The sequence below is a fragment of the Athene cunicularia genome, assembly GCF_003259725.1.
Source record: "Athene cunicularia isolate RWA chromosome 7 unlocalized genomic scaffold, athCun1 chr7_part1, whole genome shotgun sequence".
NCBI lineage: Eukaryota > Metazoa > Chordata > Aves > Strigiformes > Strigidae > Athene > Athene cunicularia.
Genome location: NW_020799107.1, coordinates 21,987,184 through 22,003,812, shown reverse-complemented (window position 1 = coordinate 22,003,812; position 16,629 = coordinate 21,987,184). Strand labels below are relative to the sequence as shown.

Sequence of the window (16,629 nt, the reverse complement as noted above, 5' to 3'; positions counted from 1 at the left end):
AATGATTACCCTTGAAGATGGTTTAACTAAAGAGTACTTAAATATGTCCACTTGGTAGCTGTGCTGGAGATAACTGCAGTACATGTTTGGATGGTTTCTGATATTTTGAGCAATCTGCTTTTGTTTTATGTGTGATCTGCTCTGTAATTATAAGGTGTAGTTAGACAGAATGTAGTGCAGTCACCCATTTAAAGGAGAGATAGAAACCAATATAAATAAAAACATGTTCTGCATAATCCTTTTTCTGCTTTGGAGCATTTTAGGTAGCTTAATACATAAAACATTACAGGCATGTTTTTAACGGCTTACTGTATTGCATTCTGGTTATGTAAATAGTAAATTCTGCCTTAAAACTATTCAGTGGTTCTAAGGGGGCTTTTTAGTATAATTTTATATGATATTTAATAATGAAAATCTTTTTTTTCACTCTGCTAGAACATGTGAAATGTAAAATTACTTTGCAGGAAAGGATAATCTGTGACATTCAAATAGTCTATCGGGGAAAAATATAGATGTTTTGTGTCAGAATGCACACAGGAGAACTACTAAGTTACATCCTGTTTTGCTTCTTTCTTATATAAAAAGAGCATCTAGTCTTGTCTTCCAAACTGTGAATAGAGTCTACATTCTCATTTTAAAAGAAAATAGCAAGAGTCCCTCCAGAGGGAGGAGAAACACCTTTCAACTGTTTGATTGGGGTTTGGTTTATTTGGTGGGGTTTTTATCATCAAAGATGAATACCAATGTATCTCCTGCAGTGGCTTCACTGGGATTTGATGGTCAGGGTTTGTGCCATTCATAGGAGAAGCCTAGGTGCAAGTTAGCCTGTCTCTGATGCTGTGTCCCACAGCAGACCAGAGCAGGAGTAAAGGTGCATTTCCTGTTAGTGAGAGCTGGGTCCCTAATATGTAAATATGTATTTTTAGAAAATCTAAGAGTTTCAAATTGTTGAGAGTCTTACAGATAGGATTTCTGAGACTGGCAGCTCAATTTCTGAAACAGTAATCAACTTTGTTTTTAACTGACATCTGTGTAGTTAGCTACAGTAGGGCCCCACTTACAGTTTATGTGATGAGTTGTGTGTCATGGTGTCAACTTACTGGGTAATGTTGATTCTCATGTAACTAGTCTTGTGTCTCCCCTCCAGGTATCTTTACTTTCTTATTTGCATTCATGTCCAGAGAGATGTCATTTTATGCATGTCTTATTTTGAGCAGGTTATAAGTGCAGAGTCATCACAAAGAGCAGTCTTCTGATAATGGCTTCTGACATTTTTGTCAATTAATGCAAATAGACTAGATTAGTTTGCCTGAGTAGAATCTAATTGTTACTCCCAAGGATGTACAATGAGTTTCTTCATTGTTGTGGCTACAAAGAAGACTCTCAAATTCAGTGAGTGCTTGCCATCTTTTTAATGACAAAGGGGAGTAGCTGCTTGACTATCAGTTCATCCTGTTGGACTATTTACAGGTTTCTATCCATGTCGACATTTCTGTAGAGGAGGTATCTGATATGATGTGTTGTATTTTCATATGCTTCTATAGAAGATAGGATGTCTTAGTGGGGAGTAAAAATAGATACTGATACATGCATAGTTTTTTTTTCTTTGTTTTGTATATTTTCTGCGAGTGTATAGGCGAGATTTCATTGCATCTTACAGAACTCCTGTCTGAGAACATGACATCTGAAGTCCTGTAGTTGAAAGAGCTTTTTTTTATTTTACTGATTATCAGTCGAGAAATCTGCGATGACAACTGTAGAGTTTATGGTCACAAGAAACAATGTTCTGAGATAAATTGTACCAAACTCTCATTTTTATATTTATAGCAAGTTTGTTAATATGTTTATTTCTAGGCATTTCTAGAAAAATAAGAGTCAGTAATTGCATGTGTAGACTTCGCCAAATAGTCTGTTGTGCCTGAGGTGTCACGCTTTCACCACGTCATGTAGATAGCTTCTTAGGCTGTTTTTGCACTGGATGCTTTGTATGCTTAAAAGAATTGTGTCATGAATAGTTGTGCGTAAGAGATTCGCAGTGGGAATTTATTACACACTTGCAACAAGGATGATATTTTATTGCAAGATTTTATGTAGAAATGTGTGTAGTTAACTAACCTTTCTAGACCTAAGATAATTTTTTTTTCAAAGTAGTATTTACAGTTTTTGTTGGCATATGTCTTTGTAGTTCGTCTGCATTTTTATCTTACTGGATGTTTTTGTGTATTTCAGAGACTATTCATGCTCTACTGCTAGGTAGGCCAAATGCAATGACTGGTTTGACAAAGATGGTTCAGTCATTGGGAAAGTATTTGCAAACCAAATACTTGAGTATATAAAATGACTTTGAAGTTTTCTGTACATCTGCTTCACAGAGAAGATGAAGTCAGATTTGTCTTTGAAGGGTGTAGTCATCTGATGAGACACAAAACTCTTGAGTTGCAACAAACAGAATTTAAATTAGATGTTATGGGGGGAAAAAAAATAATAAAAATTACAATGATGGTAGTCCAACACAGAAAGAAGGGCCCGGAGGACTTGGAGACTCCATCTTTGCAGCTACTCAGAACTCAGGTCTGTGAAGCACTGAGCTACCTTATCCCCAGCAGCCCTGGTTTGAGTGGGGATTTGGGCCATATATCCTTCAGATGTCCAGCCTAAATAAATATGATCCATAGCCACAGGCCATTTAGAAAGACCATTTCAAAATTGATCAGCATCTCATAGGACACTGGAGTAGTTCAGCAGCTCATGATCTTAAATTTCATATTTCTTGGCTTAAAGATGAAGGAAGTCCTTAAAATTAGGACAGTTTTCATTTTAGAATCTCTTATTTTCAGTTACAAAAATATACTTAGAGAGCAGTAGTTTAATTATCAGGTGGTTTAACTGATTTGTCAGCGACTCTGACTTTAAGAAATGTCCATGAATATAAATCATTACCACCACCAGTGGATCAATCAAAAAATTGACAGCAACAGGAGTCTTCTGTCTACAGAAATAACTCTTTTTTTTAACCTGATTGGGGGGGGAGGGAATAAAAATCCCCAAGGAATTGAACTTGGACTATAATACAGTTTTATCTATTCTGTAGTTTGGTTGGCATAGTAGTCAAGACTAAGGACTGAACTGAATAAACATGAAAATATAACTACTCTTTTGTACTGTAACTATTCAGAGATAAGTGATTATAATTGTTCGTGGCATATTTCACAAGAAATAACAGCACTGGTGAATGTATCTTAGAGTAGGGCATGTATCTGAATGCCAGTGAAGAAGAGATTAAATTCTGCTGGAACTAAAAAACCTTCTAGTCTTTTTTTTTTTTTTCCCCTGAAGTTCTCCAACCTTTAATCACTGTATTTGTTATCTAACCAATCAGGTACAGTAGAAAGAGGAGGCAGATTAAATTTTCTTGTGATGTTCTGCAGAATGTGGTGGTTATTAGGAGTACTGAAATTCCAGTTATGCAAAATGTAGAGGTTTGTTAGTTCACTTCCTTAAATGTGTGTGTAGGATGAGGAAAGTTGGGAGAGAAGAAGAAAATGTTATTACACAACAGTGGCATGAATAGGCTGTCAGTTTGTAGCTCTAGGACCTGCTCTTCAAAACCCCAATGCCTGAGATTTATCTGGGACACATCAGAGTTAATGTTAATATGCACAGTTTAGTTAAATAGACATCTTTATGTAGAACATGCCTTTCCCCAAAACCAGGGACATCGGGATTTTTGCAGCACCCAAAACCAAAGATTCACACTAATGGAAGGGCAGATGACAGGCAGCAGGAAACCAACAAAGTTCTCAGCCCTAAAAGTGTAAAGGACCAAAGTCTACTTTGGAGAACTTCCAGTTAAAATCCTTATCCACTGGGTCTGGTATTGGCTTTGCCCCCCTGAAGTCATTTGGTAGTCTAATCAGAATACAGGAATTTTATCTGTTTTAGATTCATCAGTCATTGGCCTGTCATTTAAGGGAGACCAAATGGACAGACCCAACTTTAGCAAGCTATTTCAAAATGTTAAAAGAATCTGAATTAAAATATTGTTGCCGTGTAACTTTTTTCCTGCCTATATTATGTCTTTCAGTGCCTAGTAAAACATTGTAGGTTTTTTTGGTTCCTTACAACAGATTTCAAAAGGAGGCAGTTCACAGCCATAGCAAAAAAAAAAAGTCTTTCCCTGATGCCTGCCAGTGCAATCAAATGGAAAGGGATTTTAAAAAAATTAAATGCAAAAGAAGTAGAAGAGTGTCTGATAATTTCAAACAGTATTCTGGAATCATTCTGACAATAAAGACTTTTATTGCACCCTTGTAGTGCCTGGGGTTTTAATTTAACACATCAATGAAAAGGCAGCATTTAAAAAAAACCACCACCACCACTGAAAACACCAGCAGGACTTGCTTTTATTAGTGCAATTCGTAAGAAATTAGAACATTTAATGAGAAAATCGTTAACCATGAAAAAAATGGACTGACTTAACTTGGGGAGCTGAAGTAGTGAGACTTCAATTTGGTTTGTCAGCTACTGGTAAAATAAATAAAAAGAGTGAGCTGATCACCTCTGGAGCAGTAGGCACTAGCACAGTTTCTTGTGTGATAGCTGCTGTTGGACAGAACCATTATCCTCCTCCTTTTCTAGTAACTCTGAGTCAAAAGCTAGTGGGAGACTATCAAACATGTCTTGTTTTGTTCTTTTCAGAAATGCTGTCCTTCAGATTCAGTTCAAGTAGGCATTTTATAGAACATAAATATAACTACTAGTGCCGTATATGCTTACAGCGAGCAGAGTGGAATACAAGATCTAAATTATGTCTTGTTCTCAGTGTGTTTGCTTATCCTTGTCTCTTCCATCACTCTGGCAGATGCTTTTCTATGTTGATGTTTCCATGGCTGCAATACTTGATGACATCTGTGCCCATAACATCAGAATGTAAGAAGGGCTATAGGTCAGGTGAAAGGTTCTGCTAATCTAGTAACCTGTCTTTAACAGTACAAGAACAGGGCGGGCAGGTGCTGTGACTTGTCCAGAATGCTTTTCTGCATTCTCTTCCTCGATGGCAACATCATCTTTAATCTCCCTTGAACAGAGTTCCTCTTTTAAGAATTCTAAGAATTTGTTCAAGCATTTTGTTTTTAAGCTATTAAAACTTTTAGTGTCCCACAGCAGCCTGTGGTAAAGAGGTTAACTGGTTTTGTTTGAAGAGGTACTTTGGGTTTGGGTTTTTGGTTGTTTGGTGTTTTTTTTAGTTTATTCTTAACCCAACTCTTTGCTCTTGTTTTGACAGAGGCAGTTGACTATCTCTCCCTATTCATCCTTTTCGGTGCTTCTAAGTTTATTGGTCACTGTTGTATCCTACTCACCCTTGTCTTTTCCTAGGCTGAGGTGTCTGTCAGAGGGTAAAATTGGGCAGTTCCTCACCTGTAATTAAACTGAAGAAAGTACTAAAATCCAGCAGAATTTAGTTGGGCTTGGAGAGCTCTTGGTAACATTTTCACTTGTCACGTTTGCAGTGTTTTACAGCCACCAACCTTTTAGGAACTCAACAGTGAGGATGAAATTGGTGTTCCCCTTGTTGGTACAAGTCTGCTTCTCTCTGTCAGGCATGCACGGTTTATAATATTTATCTCTGTGGTCATAAACAGCATTGCCCCGATGAAAAAATCATCAAACTACCTGTAGAGAAACAAGTTATACCCTAATGTCAATAACAAGATAGTAGTCTTTTGACTGCAATCACCCTACAGATGTTGTTTTGACATTATTACTCCTTCATTGTAAATTTAACACTTTTATTGAAATATGCATGTATTTCAAAGGATGTTTAGGGGATATGCTTGTGTTATAGAACATTGCATCCCTCAGCTTTAGGATCCCAAATGTTCTGGTTTTACTTTTGATCAAACAAGCTAGGCCAGTGTTTTTTTTCTTGGCTTCCAGGGAGAGACTTTTGCCTTTGACCATTCTTGGGTTTCTTCCTGTATATCTAGCTTTTCTGGAGAGGCTGAAGTAATTGTCAGTAGCTTAAATAGGTTATCAACTTGCGTAGCTTGAGGTGGTATGGGTATGATTAACTCTTTAGATACCTGGGGAATAGAAAAAGAGAGATGTAAAGAAAAAGGGGGATTTTTTGCCTTGAAAGTGTGTGTTCTTTATTTATTTCTCCTTGTTTTTCAGTGAGTCAGCAGTTGATAAACTGTATTAATCAGTTCCTGGAAAATAAAGGTTCACAGTACTACATGAAAGGCATCAATTGTATCAGAGTTTTCAGAGAGGAGGCCATTAAGGTAATGTTAATATGTGAAAACTCTCTTTAATTTAAGACATGATGGGCCTATTTGCTCAATTGGAAACTTAATAATTTATCGCTGCAGTAAAAATAATTTATTTGTAAATTAACATCTGTTATGCTGTTTGAAAGTTTAGAAATATATTTGCATTTTATATTTCTTTATTCTTGCTGTAATGGGGACTAGCTGCTTTGGTATTATTTGCTGTTGTTTGTTTTCTTTTACACATAAAAACCAGAAGGCCTGTGACCTGATGGTTGTAGAAGAAAAATAATCGATCCTACAAATTTCTTCTTCAATAAAGGCATTTACAAGAAAGTCTTTCTACCTTTCTGAAAGACAGTTTTTGTGGCTCACCTTACCTTAGAACTCTTGGTTTTAGTAGAGATAAAACCCAAAATCTGTAGTGACTTTTGTGTTCACCATGTTAGGTGACTTCATGAAAAATTAAGCTTGCAGTGGTTTTTAATATTTTAAATAATTCTTGCTTATCACTGTTGCTAATTCTTGCAGATGTCCAAGGCGCAGTGCTTTAATGATTTTCTGCAGGTCCTGAAATCAAAGGTGGACGATAAAGCCTTAGCTGATTTCTGGGAAATCATGATACAAGGTATGATGGCATTTAAAAAAAAAAAAAAAAAGTATTTCTAGTTGTATTATCCATTAAGTAAGAGAAAACCTTGTTAGAAATGGGACACTTAAACTAACCCCAGAGCAGCATTTTGATAATGGTTCACTCCTGCAGCCTGTTTAAAAAAAAAATTTAAATCTTTCATGTTGCAACTTTCTTTTTTGCACTAATAGTTTTATATCAGCAATATTCATAATGCCTTGCCAAGTCTTGTTGAGAGACGAATTAAATGTTACAGTATAAGGAGAAGAAGATACAATTTCAGCTGAATTTGAAAATAAATGGAAAAAACTCATGCAGCAGAGATATAAAAAGATTCTTCCAAATTAAGCTTCAAAAAAGGCATAGATAGCATTGAAATATGTCACTGATCATTTTGTATTTAAGCAACCTGAAAGACAGAATATGTGGTAATATGACACCTACCTATGATTAAACTGGGAGATATAAGCGCAATTCTAAAAGACATTCAGAGACTACGCAAGTGATAAATAAAGGAACATTTTCACAAATACGAAACATGATGGACTAAAAAAATCTTTTACGTCATACTCTTGCTTCTAATTAGAACCAGTGCTAAGAAAATCTGTTAAATGCCCAGCTGTATCTCTTAAGGGGGCATGCTATAAAACGCAATTATATGCTTTTCTATAGCACCTTTCAAAGTGACAAACTCCAGACGTTCTGTAATGTCTACTTCATCCAGTGTTTTCAAAATACAGGATGGGAATTTGTTCAGCAACCCAAAACAACAGCACAAAACAACACTGAAAGAATATTATATTCAGTAGTATTGTAGGGGACCTTCTCAGAAGAAGTTTGAAAAAACAAACCAACAAACTCTGAAAGTAGGAAACCTGGGTCTTCCAAAGCCATTATAGAGTAACTTTTAATTGGTACAAACCAGAGTTTTTGGCAAGTGTATTTTTGAGCGGGAAAAAAAAAATTGCAGAGATGATATTTTCATACAAAGCACATTATCTTGTAAGAAGATGATAAAGCATGGTGCTTGATGCATAACCTAGCTGCACTCACTAGGTAGCTGAAATTGCTTTTTGCTTGCTGCTATCAAAAGCAGAAGTCCTGTTTTCCCTGCTTTTTGCCACATGACCCATCCCTTCTTTTCTACCAGATGTGGCATGCATTGGGCCATTGCAATCACCAAAAGAGGATGAATGTGAATTAATGCATGGGTGACTCAGGATCAAGGCAGATCTGTTTGACAAGTTCACTTTTCTCATGAAACCCTGCCATGTCATTCCATGGGCACATTAAGGTGGCATTACACTTGTGCTGCTGCTGAAACCTTTATGAATTCTTTGCTCTCATACCCACAGCTGTTTTATTTAGACACAAGCATTCATGTAGCCAAGTGATGAGCTAGACTAGAAAACTATTGGGGTAAAAAATAATTGAGATTTGGGGGGGGTTGGGGTGTTGCTGTACAGGATGAGTGTTGGCATAACCATGGAACAAAGTGAAGACCAGCACTTTGGTAGTCAGACTGTAGGTAATCATAGCATAAATGTTTGTATGTTAAGAGTTAATTTTTCTAAGGACCTAAGAGCATGCTGTGAATGACTAAAAGTGTAATTTCTGATGGATTTTCAGCATTTCATCTGTGATCTATGATTTCAGTGTCTCATTAGTTTGATTGTCATAATATTAGCAGTTTCCTAAATGGATACTTCCACAAGCTTATGAATATGCTCATTAATTTATTTTTATATCATAGTTTATATCATAGTTGACTCATTTATGCAAGTCACATTTTCCTTTGAGCAATATTTTTTTTATTTATGCTGGTGATGATGACACATTCAGAAGTTAGAATTTGGAAGACTTTTTTCATTTCTAATATTAAGTGCATTTTTGGGAAGTCTTCTAATGATATTTTTATACCTCTTATTTTTTTAGACAGAATTTCTTTGATCACTAAAGATGAAGCAGAGGAAAGTTTGGTGACTAGTGAAGAAGCTGAAAAGGTATCATTTTTTTAATGAGCATCTATTCGTACAGAGCCCTTGCTGTGGAACAGAAGATTCTTTCCTATGTGGGTAAATCTTTAGGTGAATGAAATAGGATCCACATGAAGGAAGAAGAGTGTTCTTCTGCCACACAATTGAAATCGCCCCAATTCAAAGCAAAAATAATTCCTTAGCATGTACCACAGCTTTTTGCTTTAATTGGTCTTTACAAAGTAACTAGTATTGACATAATTATCTGAAATCACTCTCTACAAAGAACACGAACTTCAGGAACTCAACATAGTGGAACAGCAGTAGACTATTTGTATATTGCAAGATCACTGTTTGAACTTCATAGAAAGAACTGTGATCTCACTATTAGTGCATGAGTTCAAAAATCACAATACTTTTTTGTTTAAAGGCTTTGTGAATCCTAGCAACGTCAAGTTGTTATGACTGGCTTTCACCATATATGCAACGATATCGGTATTTTCTGCTTTGGGCAGCTCTTGTGGATTGATGGACATTGTAGGTGATGCTGGTATTATTAATGATGATCATATCAAATCCTTTTGGAAACAAAGGTTTTGGAGTATTTGCAGGTATTATTTCTACAGAAATACAACATTCTGTTAACTGCAGTGATGAATGAAGGATGTCACAATTACAAAGGAGTGAATTCTAACAGGCAGAATGGTGCCTTCTGTTTGAAAGAAAGCAGAATTTTGAAAGACTTGCTGTCAAAAATTGTATTTGTGTGGAGAGGGTAAGATAGACATTCTTGTGTCAGGCTGCTAGCCATTATTTTAAATAGCTTAGAAGAAAGAAGGTCCTTATATTCCAGACCCCTAAAGGTAAACCTGTGGCTAAAATCAGTAAGTACTTTGCAGAGAAGCAGCTTTTCTAAAAAATGCCACATTGGTTTTCACAACTTCCAGGCCTTACATAAGCAATAACCAGAAAGGGGTTATAGAAGTAGGTTCTCCATGATTGAATTAATGAGCAGGTAAAAGGTTGTGTTTTAGTAACTGCTTTTTTTATCTGCAACAATTTACCTCAAGGTGAAGAAGGCACAGAAATGTCATGAAAATGAAAAGTTAACGGAGTCCAGAAAGCTAAGCAAATGTGCAGAGTACAAGTGACAGAATATGATGTTTTTTCTAGACGTGAAAGACCTACTGGCTGTTTCTCATCACACATAATTGTATGGAGCAGCTTTTTTTCTCCAGTGGTGGTTTTAAAGAGTATAAGTTTTTGTTATATATTCTGAATGTCATGAATTTTCTTGGAAACTTCCTAAGACGATATTTTTCTTGAACTTCACTTTCTATTCTAAAACTACCATTGATGCTCAAAATGCACTAATGCTGTGTGAAATAGCCACCGTTTCTTAAGGAAATATCTACTAGCCATGAAGACCTTACAGCATACTGTTGACTTAACTGTGAGCTTGTGGTGGCTAAAAAATACTGTGCCTGCATAGGAATGCCACACAAATTACAAAGTACCAAGGACTAGATTTACAACTGCCAGGCTAAGCTGGAGTAAAGCATTTGTAGACTGACTTCAAAATTACTTTTCTCTTTAATGTTGTCCTGCGGTCATCCAGATGTTGCAGTACAGGACGTTGTTTTGTGATTGATTGGAAGGTCCTACAACAGCCATAACTTCCCTTTAAAACAGGGGAATAAGAGTGTTTGCATTAAATCACCTCTGCAACACAGTTCTCGTAACATGGCAGTTACCTTTAACTTTCAGAATAAATGGGTTCCATCTCTTTCCTAACTAGGCAGTTGCCAATCCCACTTATTTATTAGATAACCACCTCATCACACACTCACCAGATCCAAAACCAGAACCCTGATTTGCCATTGTCTGTCAAGGGTTCATGACTTTTTACTTAAGAAAGTGGAAGACTGCGTATTCTTGGAGTAAGATCTGCGGGGATAGAAAATTTTATCTTGAGGTTATGGGCCTGATCTAAACTGCAGTCCTCCTTGGTCCAGTTTAATCCTGCCACAGGTTTTCTGTGTGATACAAAGCCAGCATTTTCCTAGGTCTATAGTAGATTGCAAAAATGGTTCATTTGTTTCCTATACTGAAGTTGATAGCCTTGTTAAAGGGTTATATTGGATCTTTTAAAATATCGCACAATAGAGCAAGACGTGAGTTTTCTTCACCTCTGTAATAGGTCATGTGCAAGCATGTAGGTCAAGAAACTAGCTCTCAGTGTTGGTCCTATGTGACACAAAAGCCTTTTCTCTTATGTGCAGATTGCTAGCTGATTGTGGTTTCAGGACTGTTTTGGATATAAGGTTTCAGGTTTACAGGGTTACTCTTTGAAGGAGAAAGACTTATGAGGCCGCTTATTAGAGAGGTAACACATAAAGATGTTCCTTTTCTTTTTGGTTGAGCTACATTATCCATGCATATTTTCCTGTCACTGGGAAGAATGGTTTTAGTAGTTGTATTTTTTTTTTTCCTGTAATAGTGGAAATACTCTTTTTAGAGCATGAGGATGATAAGTTAAAAGAGCAGAAATGTCAAGTGATTTTTCTGATTGCTTTGGGGACGATAATGGATTTCAGCACAACTATTATATGTAATTTGCTTTTGCATAAATGTAAAACAGGTTTTGGGAAAAAAAACCCAACTTTGGATGTTCAGCATTTGATGGAAACTTCAGGTTTCAATTTATTGCAAATCTTCATCATACATTCCTTTAGCTTTTAGCTTTCTTTACCTAATTTAGTGTGGGAAAGCTAATTTTGAAATCTTTGAAAATGTGCTAGTTTCAGAAATACCATTTGACTCTTAATTAACTGTGTAAAATGAAATTTGATCTGGCACGAAAAGCTTCTCAGAGCTGACAGTGTCATTAGCTTTCAGTTTCATAGTGTGTGCTTTATATTGCTACTAGATTGAGAACTTTTCCAGCAAAAAGGATACACAGATATATGGCATTTTAAAATTCTAATTCCTTCTGGCCCTGTCACCTTCTCTTTTTTTTTTTTTTGTTATTTTTTTGGCCGCTACAAAATCTATAATGATAATTTGAATTCAGCATGTTAAAATGTGAGTGTTGTCTGTGAGGTAAGCTTTCTACAACCCTCTTGGATGTTGCTGTTCAGGTAGTAGGAAAGGTCTGACCTTTGGGTAGTGAGACAACTACGCAGAGGTTGTCTACTTCCTCTGTTAACCAAAAGAAATGTATTTGCTTTTCATCCTAGTGGATGTGATAACTGGTACTTTCCCACAAATGAGATGCAGCAGGTAACTTCTCAGTGTTTTTTACCCCTTGTCTAAAGCTGACACTACTGCTCTAGAGAAGGATCAGAACATTTTATTTATGTAAAAGAATATTTAAGCTTTTTACAGTATAATCATATTGTCTCAGAGATTGGTATTGCTCTTAAGGATCCCATGGCCTATTACACAACCTCTGAGGCTCTTAAAGTTGAAGTCCTCAGATAAACAGTAGCTTGCTTTCAGAAGCCAGCTGTTTATACAAAAGAATTGCATAAACTCTAAGCAGATATTTAGAGCCTGTTTAATGTGGTTATTTTCTAACTAGCTCTTCTCATTCATCATCTAGAGTTATAGTGAAGTTTTTTTCTGAATTAAGGATGATGGAATTCAAAGTCATGAAATGTAACTTTTCTTCCTCCTCAGCTTTTGCAGCCATTTTTTTTTATCTGGGGAAGGATTTTTCCTGTATACTTTTTCTGGTGCATTTAGTAAGAAAAAGAAAATTTATGACTTTATGGTAAGGATATTGCTAAATAGGCTGTAACTAAAAGTTGTAGACAACTGGATACTTTTTAAGTAAGAGTCAAGGATTTGTATTCTAAAATTCTAGCTAAGGTTGGTGTTTTCACGGTTAGGCTAAGAGAAAAGTAATTTAGAGGTGGTTGTACTCCAGATAGTATCTGTGTGTTTGATTTCAGTTATTATAGTATCTGAGCAACTTACCTTTATCTTCTGTTTATGAATGTGATGCTTTACGTGAAGGGCATATGGTGAGTTGTATCAGCAGCTACGGCAATAGAGTTTTATATAATGAATTTTCTATTTTTAAAGACTGGCATTCTAACTGTCTTGTGTGTTTAAGGGTTTTTTAAAAAATGATGTCTTTGTTCATTTGTTAAATGTTGAATTAAATGGGAAACTTCTCAGTTCCACACAGAGCTAGAATGTCATACTTAAGAAATCTACTAAACAAGCCATTGGTCAGCTTACATACGTATTCATGTGGGCAGTGGTGGGGCTATTCACTGTCATTTAGCATTTTGTAGCTACACACAATATTACTTTTTAAATTATGTTTTTTAAGAACATAAACATGGCCATACTGTAATGGTCAAAACTTCTGTTTAGCCCAGAATCCCATGTTTGACAGTGGATAGTTTACAGATAGGTAGGAAAAAGTCTACCGTCCCAGGCTCCAGCCACGATGTCTCAAGTACTTTGCTTGAGATTGTTTCTGTGGACTTAGTAGACTTCAGAGGATTTCTCTTCTATGAACTTTGCCCATCTCCTCATGAGACTAGGAACTAATATTTGCAGCATCCTTATTACAGGATGTTCTACAGCTTAACCATGTTTTCTGAAGAACCGTATCTTTTTGTCTGTTTTTCAACACACTTCACCATACAATCCTTTAAAAGGAAGTGGTGTGAAATTTCCTGTACTTCTAAGATTATTTTGAAAGGTGAAAACCAGAACAAACTTCCTTCATAGTTTTCAGTTGCAGGTGGATTTGTTTTGATATACAAAAGAGAAATCTTGTTAATTTAACATTAAGGGTCTGAATTTTGTTGGTATCATACATTTGTATTTTTAGTTCTTGGCTCCAAAAGAAAAGAAAAATGAAACTCTGCCTCACACAGATGAAGGTGGTGATGTTGATGATTTGGTGAGTACCATAAAGACATAATGTGGCTTTAGAATTAAACTGTAAATGAAAGGTGCAGTGAGACAGAGCAAGAGCTTCTTAAAGCAGTAGATTTAAAGTGCATGGCTTAGAAAACCAAGGAATTGAGTCAGAAAAGAGCCACGTGGAATGACTTAATAACATAACCAGGTGTGTAATTTCATGATGCCAAATACTATGCTATGTAGTAACATGGGTGTTTACACAGGTTAAACATGTACTCTAGTGTGTTTCAAAAGAGCCAGTGAGGCTGCTCATTTGGTAGCAGATTGTTGTAATTTACTATAATAGCATTTAACAAAGCTTATAGATCTAGAACAGCTATTTATGTGGATTGAAAACTGAAAATCATTTTTTTAAAGATGTTTTAATTTTCTCAATTAACCTTTTCTTTATAGACTCGATGAAATTTAAGGATTTCAAGAGGTTTTTTTAATATTTTAGCCATTTTTTACAGTCTGAGTCATTACAAATCTGTCTCCAAGGCTTAAGCTGATGGTGTAGACAGTTTTAAAGAATCTTCAATAGCAGGCAGATTTCTACTTTTGGACTATACTTTTTAAATCTATAAATTGCACATGTGATTATGTGAAGATGAGATTTTTATGTTTGTTTTTGTACTTTATAGCAGCTTAGTATTAAGTGCTGTGCACTCCATTTACGTTATGACAAGGATTTCTGAATTTGCTTTGTTTTATAAGCACTAAACACACATAAGAAATAACTTGAATTCAATGCTGCTTCTTCCAAATCTGTTTCTTCTGTTTGCAGTTGGACATGATGTGACTGGATAATGTATGATGACTATACAAGCAAGTTTTGGAAGAGTTCTCCCTTTGAGATGGGGCACGGGATGATGATGAGAAGACAGTATATACATCTTTATTTTCTTGAATGGGAGCAGGAGTCCCAGAGATGTTTCCAGTTGGTATAAATGTCAACTGACATTTGAAAGCTAGAACGGAAGATTGAAATAATCTGAAGTATTTGCGAAGTGATAGTACCTTTAAGGCATATCTCTTTTTGTTTGTTTGTTTTCTTTTTTCTTTTTTTTTTTTTCACACTGAATCTAGCTTATCCTTGGTATTACTTTCAGCTAAAAACTAATAAATTTAATGAGAAGCTGTGCTGGTGACTGAAATTCTTGTTACGTTGCCTGGAAAGGAAGACAGAGATGTCACATTGAGGTTACCAGGTAACGCTGCATCCTTAGTGGAGGTAACTCTGTAGCATTATTGTTACAGAAGGGAAAAAGTCTCTAATTTCATGCTTTCATCCTACTAAAAAAAACAAAGAAAAAAAACCCACAAAGGCTTATGGAAAAAAATTCTAGTTCAGGGAGTCACAAAGTAATAGTTTAAAATACACAAAAGAATCTGAAGCACATCCTAAAGCTAAATGTGCTGGTTTTGCCACACTGTACCCAAATCAGTAGTTATGGTCACCTCTCTACTACAGGTTATCTATCCTGTCAGCTCAAGAGCAGCTCAACACTCTGTCCCTTTCTGTTATACATTTCCAGTTTCATATGCTGGCATTTCTGATTTTTTTTTTTTTGGACTTCCAACTAGTACAGTTAATGTAGATATTCCTGATGCTAAAAGGATGAGTGAATCAATTATCCCCGTTTCATACACTGCAGATAACTGCTAACACAAAGCAGAAGAATCCATGAAATGCTGTACACTGACACCTGTGATAGAATACTGATCAAATACTGACATACTGATTCTATCAGACACACCAATAGAATACTGATAATAGTTAACCAAAATGGAGTCCTGTCTGCACAGAGCAATCCAAAGTAGTTAAATACTGCTCGGAAAGAAATACTTAAATTTGATTACAGATCGAGAGACACTAATGACACCTTCACAGATGCTTGTTTGTTGCAGCCAGATTCATTCCTTCAAAAGCTGTTCTTTCATTATTGAAATTGTATAAACATACTATGCAAAATGGTATTGAGACCATAAAAAAAAAAAAATCATGAACTGCAGTTAAAATTGTTTTGAGATATATGTGCTTTATACTGAACAACAGCTCCTGTGTGGGAAACAGCAACTGCTTTTTGCACCTACCTACACAACGACCTGCTCTCTCCTCTCTTACATCCTATCCTGACTGAGTTCATGCAGACTGTCAAGGGGTTTCTCAAATGCAGCTGGCAGGGTGTACATGATCTTTCCAGAACTTTAGAGAATTTATGTCACCAGAAGATATTTTTCTGAACTGTAAATAAGAAATACTTGGTTAGTCCATTATTCTGAATGTCTTTAAAGGCCAATTTATAGATTATAATATTGTCTGGGTTGTTGGGGGGTTTTTTTACCTTTTATTAATTTGTTTGATTAACAAAATATTTTAAAATTTGCTTTTGTCTTCAGAACCACGTTTGCTAAAATAAGATTATTAATTACCTGTTCAATACCTAAGAGGATCTATCAAAAGCCCCTTCTCTGGGCATACAATGCAAACACTGAATATCAAAATCCCTTTACAGAAGCCAAGTCTAATTACTTGTTCTATACTTTATAAACTCTAAACTTCACAACACCCCAATAAAATAATTTTTACCATTTTGCAGAGATGATGACCAGATAGGGTATGGAATTACTTTACAAATCAAAATAAGGATTAGGGCTTTCTGTTTCTTTTGAACCAGTTGACTGTATTTTTAGATGGTATTGCTTCTGTCAAGCAATAAACATTTAGTTTATGCAGTATTATTTCATAGATCATCTTGTTACCTGTACAGCACGTTTAGTCTTAGTGTGGCAACTGAGTTGTTAGTACTGAAGAGGAGAATAG

At 35.8% G+C, this 16,629-nt stretch overlaps 1 protein-coding gene across 1 annotated transcript in view; it reads left to right on the top strand.

Moving 5' to 3' along the window:
* Positions 1-15,827, top strand: part of XRCC5 (X-ray repair cross complementing 5) — a 51,227-nt gene extending 35,400 nt beyond the window's left edge. The window contains exons 17-21 of the mRNA XM_026852770.1: positions 6,175-6,284; positions 6,801-6,897; positions 8,836-8,903; positions 13,729-13,800; positions 14,590-15,827. Coding sequence (XP_026708571.1) covers positions 6,175-6,284; positions 6,801-6,897; positions 8,836-8,903; positions 13,729-13,800; positions 14,590-14,604 — 362 coding nt within the window. The 3' untranslated portion in view covers positions 14,605-15,827. The remainder of the gene's footprint in view (positions 1-6,174; positions 6,285-6,800; positions 6,898-8,835; positions 8,904-13,728; positions 13,801-14,589) is intronic.
* The last annotated feature ends 802 nt before the right edge of the window (positions 15,828-16,629 follow it).